This window comes from Echeneis naucrates, chromosome 2 (genome assembly GCF_900963305.1).
Source record: "Echeneis naucrates chromosome 2, fEcheNa1.1, whole genome shotgun sequence".
NCBI classification, from domain to species: domain Eukaryota; kingdom Metazoa; phylum Chordata; class Actinopteri; order Carangiformes; family Echeneidae; genus Echeneis; species Echeneis naucrates.
The window spans coordinates 11,645,287-11,660,787 of NC_042512.1; the positions used below are offsets into that span (position 1 = coordinate 11,645,287).

A 15,501-nucleotide genomic window follows, 5' to 3' on the forward strand; every position below is an offset into this window, starting at 1 on the left:
ACTTGGTGAACTGGCCTTATCCGACTGACAAAGTATCTGCTCAATCAGGCCTTTGTTGGAGCAGATACCAGTTATTGTTATGGAAACACAAATATCAGATTAGACTCAAATAGGGCTGCATTTTGGTGAAAAGGTTTAGATCCTGAAACGTAGATTTGAATGCCAGTTCCAGAAAAATCATTTTCTAGATTTTCTTCCCTTTTTTTTTTTTTGGTTAATTTTATGAAATCCATTTTCACATTATGTTTGAAAAACAAAACAAAACTGAAGTTTTATTTTTCTGTTCCTCGACAATATCAATTAACAAAACTTTAAATGAGTCGAATCGAACTGGCCACCTTCAGATTATCTCCTTAGCCACTCCAGCTCCAACAAAATCATAACAATACAATAGATCAGTGCAAAACAAACAGCTGCAAAGTCAGGATGCAAGATAAATTTATGATATTTCAAATGAGAGATAATCAGTTACTTGATTCAGGCAAAGTGAGTGCAATTGTCAAAATATGCGTCAGTCAGCGTTTACGCCATCAATGTGCCCTTTTAACTCTTAATTACAGCTTTTGCCACGATTATTTTGAAGTGTTTCTGTTCATAGGACAACATACATAATTGCTTTTAAACTAAATGACTGTTTGATTCGATGTAATTTATGTTCTCCCATCAGATTCAATAATGCCCTCTTTTCTGCCCTTCCTTACAGGAACCATGGGAATACCACTACCCAACTGCGTTTGGGAACCAATATGTTGAACATATTCTACTTGTCTGACTGAGGGACTGTGCTCTGAGCGACACAAGACAAATGGTGAAGAACTATTAATAAAGGACTTTTCCGTGAAAGCACAGCACAAGCCAACTCCTGATCCTCTCGTTTTCAGCATCTTTGCGAGTTGGATGGCTCTGAACAGCAAGATGCAGTAATGGAAGTCCGTGCGCTTTTCAACACTATAGCCATGAAGCAGCTCAAAGGGTAGGGTCTGCCGTGAGCTCGCCTCACCCTACCCGACCAGCCGCTCATCCGCCACCCCTTTCGGCGCCGCCTGAGACCCACAGAGTCCCACATTGAATCATAACGCTATACCCTAGCCCCTCTCTTCACCCCTCCCACCACCACCTCCACCACGGCTTTGGAAGACGAACATGACGTACGTTGCAAAGACACCGGTTGATGTCTGATATATATACCTCTGAGGTGTCGAGCGTAAAACCGGTGGAGCAATGAATGGCGGAAAGGACTGTGAGGCAGGAGATGAGCGGCAGGCTGTCCCTGTCCAGGTCCCCATTGGCTGGCAGCGCAAGGCGGAGCACGGTGGAGGGGTCATATACATAAGGTATGAGAAATCCATCGATGACAGAATGTTAGTTGTCCCACACACTCGACACAACTTGAGGAAAAACGGTGAAAAAACAGGCCAGTAGAATTCATTTTCTTCCTATGATGTCATCAAATTAATTAGAATTTCCTTCTCAACCAAAAAGCGTCGCATCTCATAAGCCAGAACCAAATTTTTGCAATAAACCAACAAAGATGAGGTGAACAGTCCAAATGTCATGTCACCACTTGTGATAAACATCAGCTTTTGGTGTCCGTTCCCTTTAAATCAAAGAGCACCATTGAGTTTGTTTACTTGCGCCGCATGGAAAAGATCCTAATTGATCGGCTCTGCAGGAGAACAGAAACATACTAGCTGTTTGTGATGGTGTTGTTCACAGTGAGATTCTTTTAACAGCTCTGGGGAAGCAGCAGTTGAAATCTAGATGCATATGATATCCCCCTGTACCCCTGTAGCACTGCATAGTCATTCCAAAGATACTCCCCTTCAATCTGGCCAAGCAAAAAAAAAAAAAAAGCTCCAAGAAACTGCAATTTTTATTGATAAGGGTGTTCATTGTTGTGCATTGTTAACATCATAAGCTACAAAAACGTCCTGTCCTGTGAATCATATTCTTCAGACAGAAAGGAATACGTATTTGGTGCAAGACCCAACAAAAATATCATAGTCTTGGTTTGTTTTTATTTCCAGTTATTCCAACTGCAATCCCAAATCACAACATGTACCATTAGAAGGGCAGTTAGATTTTTCTATCAGTATTTTAGCATATATAGCCTCAGCCTCAGGGTATGTTTAGGCTTATATATGGTCCTTAAACAGCAGGCCTCATGAAAACTAACTCCTGAGTGTAGTTTTCAAACCTGCACCTATTGGCACTGGTCATCTGTTAGCCGGTGCAACAAGGATTTTGACTAAATGGTCGAGCCCTTGGACAGTACATCATACTTCCTGGCATATGAGCACCATCGTGTGCATCTACCAGCTCCAATGAACGAAAGCGGTGGGCTGGTGTCAGGTTTATTTTGGGTGTTGGAAAGAATCCCGTCTACTTCTGTGACCGTGGCCTGATACTGTCACCGCACACTTGGATTTGCTCATATTGTTAACATTTAAAATGTGCATTTGCTTCAGGGATGTGCAGCAACAGATCCTCATGCCAGATATTTTCACAGCGGCTGTGACTAATGATTCAGTCGCTGGGTTGTTTTGTCAACTTATCAGTGTTAAGTGTTTGATGGAAACCAATGGTACATACTGTTCTGTCATTGGCTGCTTGTTTTGAATGTTTCACAGGGGGGTATCTTTCAGGTTTTTCTCCGGTGCAGCTTTTCATTTCTTGTGGATTAAGCCTGCTTTACTGCATCTGTCACCTCCCTGTCACTTTCTTAACAGTCCTTGTTTACTCTGATTAGACAAAAAAAGGAGAGAAAGAAGGAAAGAAACCTCAGATTTATTCATTGTGTGTGAACCATCACACACAGGGAGGTGGAAAAAAGTCACCACTTTCTCATCCAAAATTGGTTGGAGAAGAGTTAAGTAATTTGTCTCGCTGTAAAAATCAAATCAATCTCATCAAAACTATTTTAGCTAGCACATTCACTCGACTCAACTTAAGTGCTGCACTCGTCTTAGATAAAGGGTGCAACATTAATGTAATGAATAGACATTAGAAGTCAGGGGACAAATCTCAAATATCAAATGCATGAATAACAACAATGAATGGCACCATACTGATGCCCAAGCTCCATGTCTAGATGTTCAGCAGTGGCAGGGGTAGATAGATATAATGATGTGATAAACTGGCTGAGTTTGCACTTTTAAGACCAAATAATAATGTCCATTCACTGTTGTCCAGAGCGTTTGGTTCAATGGAATGTCTGTAGCTCTGTGAAGTGGGAGGATTGAACTATTTGATGTCACGGTCGCAAGCTTGTAAACCATGCTGCATTTTTACATCTGTTGGAACGCTGATGGGCCCCCCTCCCTCCACCCCCTTGTTGTGGAATAAAATAAAATAGTGGTGGGAACACTGAGCATTCACATAATCCTGCAAAAAAAAAAAAATGTTAAATTACATGCGAAACATTATTGAGTTTCAGGACCACAAAAACACTTAGTGATATTCAACAGCCCATTTCAAACTATGCTAATAAACACGAGATGTCATTGGAGTATCTGTGCTGTGGAGCTCCAGCGGTGGAAGTCTGCTCTAGGCCTGATGTTGTTTTCTGTGTGCAGTCCCAGTGGCTCTGTGCTGTCCAGCTTGGAGCAGGTGAAGACCTACCTGCTGACAGATGGAACCTGCAAATGTGGCCTGGAGTGCCCACTCATCCTCCACAAGGTAAATTCAATGTGTGGGCTTTTTTTTTTGTTTGTTTGTTTGTTTGTTTTTTTATATATATACAGCTGGATATCAACTTGGCTCCAGAACAACAGCATCATGAAAGATGAAGGTGGCGGTCCAAACCTGCAAATGAAATGTCGATGCTGTTGCCCAATAATTGAGGCTAAATAAAAATCTCCCAGTCCAATCTAAACGTTCATGAGTAGGTGGCATTTGCGTACATGTCATGTTGGCCATTATTTTTATAATGGGTTTTATTCATCAGCTGTTCACTGTAGGGTGACGGTGAAGGCAAAAGGGAACTGGATGTCATTTTAGTGCAGTCACAGATCAAGTCAAGCAGGATCTTTGTTTGGTTTGATGATCATGGATCTGTTCCGGCTTCTGCTTTTTCAGGTTACCTTCACAGCCACATTGTAAGAAGATTTAATGTTTTCCTCAATACCTCATAGTGACTCTTGGAGGAAAAGTAAAGGTCAATGAAGACACTGCATGACTGCCTGTGCAGGGGTTTTGACCACTCAGTTGTTATTCTGCAGATTTTCTGTTATCAATCTGTTTCAGTACGAATTTAACACAGATGGGGGAATTTGATTTAACATCCTGGAAGCCTTGTACAGCTGTTAGTTAATATAGTTCGTTAATTTTGATATTTCATTTATTTTAAATGACTTAAGTAGCACTTTGTTAAAGTTGCTAATTGCTTGAAAACTGAGTGACATCCACGGCGCATGTGATGATGATGGTGATACAGACAAAGTTCCACGAGCGTTGGCTAAATGACTTTTCAGAGTACATGATATCTTAATTCAGAGCAGACAATCAGGTCTAGATGTCTCTTGGCCTCAAGATAGGACACATTACGCATTTGACATTGATGACTGCAGCTACAACAGAGGGAAGGAGATGCAGGGAGGGATGAGGAGGAAGTAAACATGTCTGTGAGGAGGAAATTGTCACTCGAGCTAAACCAAGGTGAATACAACTTCTGACAGACTATTGTTTAAGTGAGCCGTTTGTTTTTGTTGAATTGGTCTTTTGAGTGTCAAAAAGTCACTGCTGTCAGCGTGAAAGGTGGCTGTAAAAGGTTTGGACTTTTGTCCTTCACAGAGCCTAGCGGCCGGAGTCCGCTTGAATTAATGTCTGTTTCATTGAATTCCAATAGCGACCAGTTTTCATGGTGGAGTGAAGAAGTATTAAAATGCCCACAGAAAGCTTTCAAACCGCTTCCTGCAGCCCAATCCACTTCTGTGCTCCAGTTTCATATGCTCAGGACGTATGAAATAAATTCACACTGGCTGCTTCCGCCGATCTCTGTGAAGGACCAATCTACAAACGTCGGGGTGTTCTGAAGCATCCACTGTATCACATTACATAGAGTAATCTGACCGATTATCCCTCTTGAAGCTAAATTCGTCCCCAACATGCCCCGTCTGTCCGATCCAGCCACTGTCAGGCTGATGTCATCCGATCAGTGAAAATGTTGGCTTCTCTTATTGATGTTTTTAATAAAGCAAATATGAACCTCCCCAGTTCTAAAACACTCTCTTCCTTCCACTCCTCTACATGCGCCTTTACATGCCTTTCTGAACCGGGATGGTGGTGAAAAGAAATTTTCCAAACGGCATTAATTTAATATTGTGCTTAATGCTCGTATTGGCTTTATGCTAATACGCTGTGAAACACTCTCTATAAAATTTCAAACTATGCTTAGATGAAAAAAATGTGTCTACACTATTTCACAAGCATATGTAGATTGGGTGGGTTGCTGCATATTTACAGGGCACCACGAAGGGTGACTTAATAACAGAGCCGTGTTGCCTCGCCTTGGACCCACAGCATCCTCAGATGTTCTGGGATTTGCCAACCCATGAGACTTATCTTTGAAGCCATGAAGCCCGATCTTCTACTTGAGTAAATGATGATTGTCAGACAATTGTATCCAGCTGAGCATTCTGGCGCCAAGTATGAATGGAAAATAAAAATATAACATTGGAACTGAATTTATTCTAATTTCAGGTCTTCAACTTCGACCCAGGGGCGGTTGTCAAGCAGCGGACAGCAGAAGATGTGAAAGCAGATGAAGATGTCACCAAACTCTGCATTCACAAGAGGAAGCTTCTGGCTGTGGCCACGTTGCACAAGAGCATGGAGACGCACCCACCTCTGACATTGACCAGTCCTGGGGGAGGTATGAGTCCAAATACAATTGTTTCAGCTCAGGGGAACTGAAAAATCAATGTTTCCGTTTGACTGTGAAACTCGGAGAGGCAGGCTGAATTCTTGTGCTCCTGTGTGCAGTAACTTAGTCTGTGTTTCAACTGAATGAGTGAGAGACCAGGGCTGTCAAATATTTGTGAAACTTTCAGGCTTGGAAGGAAACCTCTCGAATGTGGATTTGAAAATTCCTGAGTGATGAAACATGGAATCAGTAAAAGAAGTGATTTTTGGGTTTTCAAGCCTCTGAATCTCACATAAGAATTAAAGACGAAGATTAGATTATTATTGTTTTTCTGAACTGATCTGAGTGTTTTAGAGATCAAGCATGTTAGTACTGGTTTTCAGTAGTTACCTTGATAGCCACTGTGCTGATTTTCTTGCCTTATCTCACATTCTGTCCAAGTGTTGGTATTGATTTAACTTAAATGTGCCTTTGTCTGGCCTAAAGGTACATCATCTGTGGTTGCTGCACATTCCGCTACTCAACGAGCAATAAGGACTAAACCCCACGATGGCCAGCCCAATGCTGTTGGCCCTGACTGCAAGAGTCCTTTCAAGATGATGATGGCAGCTGGACAACAGCAGCAGCAGCAGAGGCTGTATCCACCCCAGGAGATGGGTGGAGGGCAGCAACCCGAAATCTACTCTGGGTACTCCAGACCACAGAGGCTGGGCAGTGGCGAGCCAGGCCCCAAATCCCCTTACCGGGCAGGGTACGGAGGCATGCTGAGCCCGTCTCCCTCCAGTGCTAAACTGTATGGAGATGGCTCGCAGTCTCCTAGTGCGGACACTCTGGGCAGCCCTGAGGGTTTTCCAAGGACCAATCCTTGTGGTTTTCCAGGAACCGGCAGTCCCGGCTCAGCCTCCATCCATGGGAATGGCAGGACGCCTCTCTCCCCACCCAGTGTGATGCTCCATGGCTCCCCTGCGGGCCAGCCATCATGTGCCATGACAGGGAGGACTAGCACGCCCCTCTCCCCGACGGCCACTGCCAAAAGTCCTGTCATGAACATGAACATGCCACGGGGGAACTTCCCCCCTGGTGTGGATATGCCCCGTGCGGCGTTTCACCATAAAACACAGCCCACTGTGCACCCTGTTCCACCCCCTCCATCCATACCACCTTCCTGTGCCCTTCAAAAAAGGCAGTTGACCTCTGAAAAAGATCCCTTAGGCATTCTGGACCCCATCCCCAGCAAACCAGTCAGCCAGCCCCCCGCCAATGCTCCAAACCCCTCCAACTTCCAGCCTAACATCCACTCTCAGGTACCAATGATGAATGTAAACATACCCCCTCCCGCCATTGTTCCCTTGCCAAGCAACTTACCTTTACCCACGGTGAAGCCTGGGCCTGTGGGACACAGTGGCCACGTTCAGAGGACTCAACAGGGCGGTCCAGCCTCCTCCATGTCCCCCTCTCCTGTCACTTCACCTGTCCACATGGGCGGGCCTGCCCTCGGAAGAGTGGAGGCCTCCCCTCATCGCTCACGCTCATCCTCAACGTCCTCCGATCACGGGAACTTTGCAATGCCCTCTGGCCACCAGGCCCCATGCGGCACCATGAAGGTCCCTCCTCGTTCCCCGAGGTCGGCTATGGGATCTCCCAGGCCAGCCATGCCCTCCAGCCCCTCTACCAACAAAACAGACCCACTCCACCAGTACAAAGATTCCCAGCTGCTTCCCGGGATGGGAAACGCGATCGGCGTCCAGCAGCACGGCAACCCCATGTACTCGCCCACGTCGTCCTCCTCGTCATCCTCTTCAATGGCAACCCCGAGCGCTTCCCAGAAGGGCCACCCGGGACTCCTGGGGATGCCCCTCAACCAGATCCTTAGCCAACAGAATGCAGCCTCCTTCCCTGCTAGTAGTCTCTTGTCAGCTGCAGCCAAAGCACAGCTAGCAAATCAAAACAAACTCAGCACTGCTGGCAACAGCACTGCTGGGATGGCTGGTGGTGGAGTCAGTATGGCAGGCATGGGGTCAGGCGGCGGAGGTAACGGCGGGGGCGGCGGACACCCTGGCTCTTTGAGCGGCCCTCGAGGCACGGAGGGACACAGCACTTTAAACCCCATGCTCCCTCCAAACTCCACCATGCTGCTTACCACTCCCGAGGGCCAGAGCGGTCGGGCAGCTCTTCGAGACAAGCTCATGGCCCAGCAGAGGGACCCCATGCGCAAACGAAAGCAGTCATCAGGCAGCACTGCGGCAAACCACGACAGTAACAACATGGTCTACAACATGCTTAACAAATCAAGCATGGGAGGAGCCCACATCGCAGGCCCCAGCGCAACTGAGCAGCTGCGAAAAGTAGGCCGACTTGGAAACCTTCCCCCAAACACCTCCATGGCCCAGCTACTCCAGTCAATGAGCTGCCAGAGCTCTCACAACCTGACTGGGAACAGCCATCGTCCAGGTCTCTGTCCAGGGCCAGGGCAGGGTCCTCAAGGAGCCGCACAGCTGCACTACAACGACAGCACAGGCATGGTGCCCGGTGGCCCTCAGCAGAACCTCCTTGCTCAGCAGAGGCTGCGGGGACCAGTAGATGCCATGCAGCACTGCCAGGCCATGGACACGCCCGGGGGCCATCTGGGGTCTCGTCCAGGACAGTTCCCTGACATGATGGCCCCGATGCAGGCCTCCTCTATGAGTAACTGTGGGCCTATGGGTCCGGGCGGCGCACCGGTGGGCCCCGATGGCATGCCACTCGGACGTCCCAACACCAATCCCCCACCACTGTCGCATCCGGGCCCCCATCCCTCACAGCAAAACCTCCTTCACGGAATGGGGCGGACTAACATGGTGGCGATGCCACACGGAGGCAGTGATGGAAGCTGCACACAGTCAATTTCTGATCCAGGTGAAACAGCAACACCACAGCACACCAGGTCTAACGACAGAATTCGTTTTTCAAAAGTCTAAATCTACAACGTGCGCATGCATCATTAAATGGAGGAGTTTGAGATGTATTCATTTTGAAAAAACAAAACAAACCCCCCTCCACTACATGTCCAAAACAATATCATCTTTTATATCTTGCAGTGCAAGATATAAAATGCTAAAAGTCATATTGGTATTGATGATATTCATGAACAGTAAGCTCCTGAATGTTACATATAAATACTTCAAATGACTTTGATCATCCCGGACACCCCAGTAACGGAAATAATCCTAAAAATGATGCTTGGCTCGGCTGTTTTGGAGCTATCGACCACCCTCCGGCTGGAGGATGGTGTCGACACCCTGTGCAGTTAATGAATGTGTTTTCCTCTCCCTTTGCTGTGATAAGTTACTGGTTGGATAAAGATGTGGTTTCTATGGTTATGAGTCACCCAAGCCCAAAGGATTTAGGTGATAGGCCCTGAGCCTGGACAGTTTGGCTCCTCCAGTATCTTTGAGCTAATGAGCAGGCCCCTCATCTCTGGAAGCTCAGCTAATTGTCAGTCAGCCAGTGTTTCCCTTTGTTTTATTTGTATGCTAGCATCAGTCAATGGTGTAAGAAGATGGAAATGGGATCTGCATCACGCTTTAAGGGAAGCAGCCCAGATAGGGTACTCTTAAGAGCTTCTCCCAGCTAGCTGGTCGCTATAGTAACGACGGACCCTGAATAGAGACCAGAGTGAAGCCTTTGATGAGGGTTTTGGCCTGTGTGTGTGTGTGTGTGTTTTTGAATGACTGTGTACATATCTACTTGTGTATTACAGTGTGCGTTCATCTGTTTGTTTGCGTGCATCTGAATAACTTTGTGCGTGTCTGTTTACGGACATTCACGTTGTCTGGCGTTTGTTTTAAATTCACAGAAAAGCCCTGGATGATATTTTTTTTCCGTCCCCCATCCGCGGTGGAACTGAGCTTAGTTTATGTATTCATCATGCATCTGTGTGTCTTCATATGGTTTATAATGGAGATAACACCATGGTCTGCTCCAGGCCACCTGTTCTTATCACCAGGTGCCGTGTTATTCTGTTCTGTATTTTCTCCAAAGTCAAGTCATTGAAATTCAGCTGGTCCTGTGCGGGTCAGGAGGTAGAGCGTGGCGTTTGTTGCGAGTGGGCTAGGAACAAGCCAAAAAAAAAAAAAAAATCATTCCACATAGTAGTTTCTGACATTTACATATTTGATATTAACATAGCAACTCCAGCAACAGTTTGGCAAATTAATGTATTTCGGGTTTATAGTTGTTGTTTTTGTTTTTTTTTTGTTTTTTCTGCATTCAATGCCTGAAGGAATCGTGTGCTTTTTTTTAATAAGCATTCAAATATGATATTGCACCCTCCCACCGCCCCAAAAAGACACACTTGTTCAAGCAACACCTGCCTACTTCAATCCAATCTAAGTTAAAAATGAAACAAAGATTGATCTGTCTTAAGCCATTTGTAAATACAGTGAAATATTTCTCATTATAACTGAACCAGCATGCAGGCGCATCTGACTCAACACCATATGGAGTTCAACTGAGGAGGAAGAGAGGCAGCCTGTTCGCCTGTTGCTTAAGTCATGCCTGTTTATATTATTTAGGTTTATATAGCCGCTAATCTATTTTCTGTGTTTCCTTTCTCTCCTACAAATTGTCCCCGGTCACTTCTTTTCAACTTTTCTAATTGGTTGTTTTAGAGCACGGACAACAACGTGCGTCCCGTAGCTACAAATCTGCTTTGCGAGAACTGTGAAAATACCCTCTTGTACCCTCAGTTTAATCATCACTGTAAGCCCCATACTTTGTCTTTTTTGGAGATTCAGAACATTGTTCTGTCGTGCCTCTGGTGGTCCCAAACCAAAACAAAAAACAAAAACCCATTAGAAATTTCACAGATGACCAGTACAGCAAATGAAGTCAACTTCTCCCCTGAAGAAGGTCCTTCATCTGTCCAGGGTCCTTGGTAGAAAGCACATAAGCACTCAGCGGCGCTTGTGGTTTAAGAATATTTTGTCACCAAATGGCAGCCGTAACGCTGCTGAGTAGCTCAGATGTGTAGATTGTCCTACGCTTGGAGCTAATTTGGATGACAAGTTAGGGGTCTTAAGAGCACTGAAACCTCTTTGAAAGAGGCCTAGTCAGTGGCTTCATAGCATTAGCCTCTAAGCATCTGTTTCCAGACGGCTAGCGAGCTTTGAAAACCCCCCCTCCCTCCACTCCCGCCATCAACAAATACTCCAAAGTTCATTGTAAACCCCCTAAGACCCCCTGCCACCCAGCTGACTGCCCCCCATCCCCCAGCAGGCTAAAATCACACTGCACAACCCTTGTAACCCCCCTTATCCACCCAGCCAACTCCCCCAACAAGCTTCCTGGCAGCGGACAGCACCACCAATCATCACTAGGTAGCCATGGCAACCGCCCTCGGCAACAGCCGTCACTATATCATAGCAGTGGCGGAGGATGTGGGGAGGAAGGGGGAGGGGGTTGGCCGAGTCGTGGCTCTCAGCATTAGAAGAGGAGGGAGAGGGGAAGAAAGACGAGAGGAGAAAAAAAAAATGGAGAACACACACAGCTGCCCTTCAGCTACGTAACATCGCACCAGCTGCTCCAGTCGCCACTCATCCACACACACAGACACACACACACACACACACACACAGAGAGCATTAGGCCTTTGAGATTTTGTATCTGCTTGGGCTTTGTCTGCATAACATTGCTGCTGGGCTTTCTCTTCATTCATTGATACATTTGCAGCCCTGATATGTTTTCTTCCTTTCCTGTTGTTGCACGTTCTGTGACGGAGTCAGTGTGTAACATACAGCCAGCAGCTTGTGCGTTTGGTGGGACAGATTGTTAATGTACAACTTTTTCTTTTATTTTGAAAGTCTCCGTTGAGAAGCATACACTGGGCTTTGCTGCTCAGATTGCGGTGGGCACAGTTAAGCTGAAAATATATAAACATCACCCAGCTGCTCAGTAGACATTCGTGGATGTGTTTTATTTGCTTCTATTAGGAAAAAAAAGAGTTAAAAAACAGAAGTGTTAAGTTCTTTACTCATTAAATTCAAATTTCATCATGCTCACTTCTTTATACAGAGAAACTGATTCAAGTCATTTGAAGCATCATTTTCAGGCAACAAGGTGGTAAACCGTCTCATTGGCACACTATTTTAAATGTAATTATTGCCTAAAAATAATAGGCAATCAGACATAATAGCATACATCTGTATTATATTTTTTTCCTTCGTGAAAGTACAGCTGCATTGACTTCACTATGAGTTAAATGCAGTGCTGCATCGGCATCCTTTTGACTTGTGTGTCCCATTGGTTTTGCAGGAAACCCATCATCCCTTGGCTGTGGCGTGGGAGGCCTGCAGCCTCATGTCAACGCTGGCGGAGGTCAGATGTACCAGCAGCAGGTCCACCAGGGCATGCCGCAAGGGGTGGCCTCCCACCCGGCCTACCAGGGCCAGCAGCACTTTCCTGACAACCAACCCTACACGGACGGTAACATTGCCAACGCTGGTTCCATGGCCTGCCTCTATCAGAACTACCAGGTGGGGCAACGAGTTAGCTTTTGATCTCTGCACTTTTACAGATGAATCATAAAGGCCTTGTCATCATATATTGACCTTTTTTGTTGTGTCCACAGCAGGGGATGCTGCCTCACTCGCAGTTCGGGGAGGGGCAGCAGCCCCAAGGAGAGGGGCTTCCAGCAGGTACACCTGGCTCTGATAGGGGATCTGGTGGAGGCCCAGAGTCAGTGGACGCCATCTACAGAGCTGTGGTGGACGCAGCTAGCAAGGGCATGCACGTTACCATTACTACCACAGTGAGTGGGACCACGCAAGCAAGTCCGGTGCCTGCCCTCAGTGCCATGAGTGCCTTCGCTGCCTCCATAGGGGAGCCCGTCAACCTCCCTCAAGCAGTTAGTGCAGTCCTGCACGGGCACCAGGAGGCGGAGGCGTTACCCCAACAAAGCAGGCCAAGGCAGGTGAGACCGGGACGGGGTCAGAAGAACATGGATCCAGGGAAGAGCACTCCAGACGGCCCCGAGGCCAACGACTACTTCCGTTCTCCTGGCCGTGGGACTCCCAGGGGCGGATGGGACGGGGAAACGCAGCACGGAGGAGGTTTTGACGCTCACAGCAACAGCAGCGCCTGGGGAGGCGAGGAATTTCTGGAGTGTTCTACCCAAGTGAGGAGCAGTCCCTGCATGGAGCGACCTGCCAGCCTCGCTCCCGCCCCACCCTGCCCCGCCGAGGGGTCGAACGACCACGGTCTGGTTATGGCCCACGATAAGGCCTTTCTCGACGACGGCTATCGCTTCAACAACTGCAGCCGGACACCGGCGAATTTTAAGGAACGCCTGGAACAGACAGTGGAACGCTGCACCCACATCAACGGTGCCACCCCCCACTTCAACGCTCGGGGTTACGGAGAAGTCCTGGGCCCCCCACGGCAGGAGCTGACAGGAGACGACCAGTCACCCAGCTCCTCCACGAGCCTGGAGGGACCCCTGTCGACAGCCAAAGACTACAGCCACTACAACGGCCACTTCAACGGTATGGCGCCCAGTCCCTCGGACACAAAGAGCCTGAGCAGCGAGGAAGACCTTCGGCAGCCAGACTCTCCCTCCTCGGAGCTGCTTCACTACCGGTCCAGGACCTTCAACATGGGAGAGCTGGTCTGGGGCCAGCTGAAGGGCTTTCCACCCTGGCCTGCCAAGCTGGCCGGTGACGAACAAGTGCACAACGCTGCTATGCAGTTGCGGGAGCAGGCCAAGGTGAGATACCCGCGTGTGACCACCTGTCATCATTTCACCAGCCAATTTAAATTTCCAGACTAAATAAAACTGCCCATCGATGGCAGATTTTAGCGTCTGGTACACTGCACGCGTAGCAGCCAGCAATATTTCCCAGAAAGCCATAAAACAAGTTCTATTGAGTCTTGGATTACAGCAAAGTCATTTCCAGCGTGACGCGGTTGCTTGCCAGAAAAGTCACGACGAGAGATGAAGTTGTGTTTGACTATATATAATTTTTCCTCAGATGCAAATGTATTGCAACTCTGAAAAGTCTGAAGTGATTTTGTCCTCTGGCCATAGCGGCAGATGGAGTCCAACGCGATCTTAACACTTGCCAACAAGCTGCCAAATTAGAATTTCAGGAAAGAGAAGGTTTGACTTCTGACTGCAGAATTAAGTGGTAGACATGACAAACTGATGAACCGCAGAATTTATTTTGCATCATTTGGGCTGGCTGAGAATTTCTCAGCCTGCGCCTACAACGGTCAAGGTACTCTGATGTTTACTCTCGTCTCCTTCTTAGGTAGAGCCAGAGAAGCTAAAAACACTAACTCACGACCTGGAGGCACTCGACCGAGCCGCCAAGAGAGGCCTGAAGTAAGTGAACTCGCTCAACATTTATTACCATGGCTTCAAGAAACGATTCAAGAACATCACACTATTGCAACACACCACTGTCACCTTCCATGACACTAGAACAGTCCGTTACACTAATCAATTTCTTTTGCGACTGTTGGAAAGCTGCACGATGAATCGAAATACGATCCAAATCACATAATGGCCAAATACCTGCATTTATATTGTTAGAGGCTGTTTGCACCTTTAGCGTTGTGTGCCTCTGCCTACAAATAATGCAACAAAGGACAAAGGAGCCAACGAAAATCTATATTAGTGTCTAATAATCGGAATAACACTGAACAACAGATCCGATCCGACCGGTCTGGCTTTGGTTGAGGTTGTCCTGAAATGTCCCAGAACATCATCCCATCCCGCCCAAATCCCTCCTTCCATCGGCGTAAATGTAAATAATGTAACATGTAAATGTCACCCAACAGACCAGGGAAACTGAATAATCACTTGGAAGCTGCTATCCACGAGGCCATGACCGAGCTGGATAAGATGTCAGGCACAGTGAGTATTTTCACCTTTTTGCTGATGTCAGAGAGATGTACCGAATCACGTTCCTCTTCACCCCCACCCACCTGTCCAACCTGCACCATGACGCGTCTTTGTGTCCGTCTGCCATCAGATCCCGTCGAGAGATCGTCAAGCGAAGCTCCCCAAGCCTAAGAGGAGGAAAATATCCAGATAACATTGAATGTGTCGGCCCAAGAACGTCCTCAAAGCCTTCGGAGACTTTGTCCGTTCAGCCTCGACGCGATCTGAGCTCTCTAACAGGTGCTACACATGGACTTTCAGTGGTACATCCTCGTTCCATGATATCAACTTGACTTAATGACTGAACACAGAAGGTGCTGGATATTCCAATCACCAATACAGTTTTAACTGTAGAAGACAAAAAAATAAATAAATAGAGAAAATAGAGAAAAAAAAAACAACAAAATGGTTGCAATTTGTCTACAGCTCACTGAATTAACTATTTTTTTCTAGTATAAAATAGTAAAATAAACAAAAAAAAAAAAAGCTACAAGCATTACCTTACATATTTAAGAAAAATAGACAGTCCAAATATTTCTGATACATTTTCAATATGTATATAGATAATCCTGAAATTTCATGCTATTAAGAAATGTATGTAAATATTGTACAGTGTCATGTACAAGCGTACCTAATGCACATTTTATCTTTTATTGTACAAAAACAAAGCAGAAGAAGTGTACCAATGTCTTGGTTTCTATTCAGAAATGCGGTTGCA

General features: G+C 46.6%; 1 protein-coding gene across 2 annotated transcripts in view; it reads left to right on the top strand.

Moving 5' to 3' along the window:
* Positions 1-15,276, top strand: part of mbd5 (methyl-CpG binding domain protein 5) — a 21,190-nt gene extending 5,914 nt beyond the window's left edge. For both annotated transcript variants that reach the window (XM_029520813.1, XM_029520824.1), the window contains 9 exons: positions 704-1,334; positions 3,576-3,678; positions 5,701-5,872; positions 6,350-8,758; positions 12,155-12,375; positions 12,471-13,604; positions 14,149-14,222; positions 14,681-14,756; positions 14,875-15,276. In XM_029520813.1, the coding sequence (XP_029376673.1) occupies positions 1,222-1,334; positions 3,576-3,678; positions 5,701-5,872; positions 6,350-8,758; positions 12,155-12,375; positions 12,471-13,604; positions 14,149-14,222; positions 14,681-14,756; positions 14,875-14,937 (4,365 nt within the window). In that variant the 5' untranslated portion in view covers positions 704-1,221 and the 3' untranslated portion in view covers positions 14,938-15,276. The remainder of the gene's footprint in view (positions 1-703; positions 1,335-3,575; positions 3,679-5,700; positions 5,873-6,349; positions 8,759-12,154; positions 12,376-12,470; positions 13,605-14,148; positions 14,223-14,680; positions 14,757-14,874) is intronic.
* The last annotated feature ends 225 nt before the right edge of the window (positions 15,277-15,501 follow it).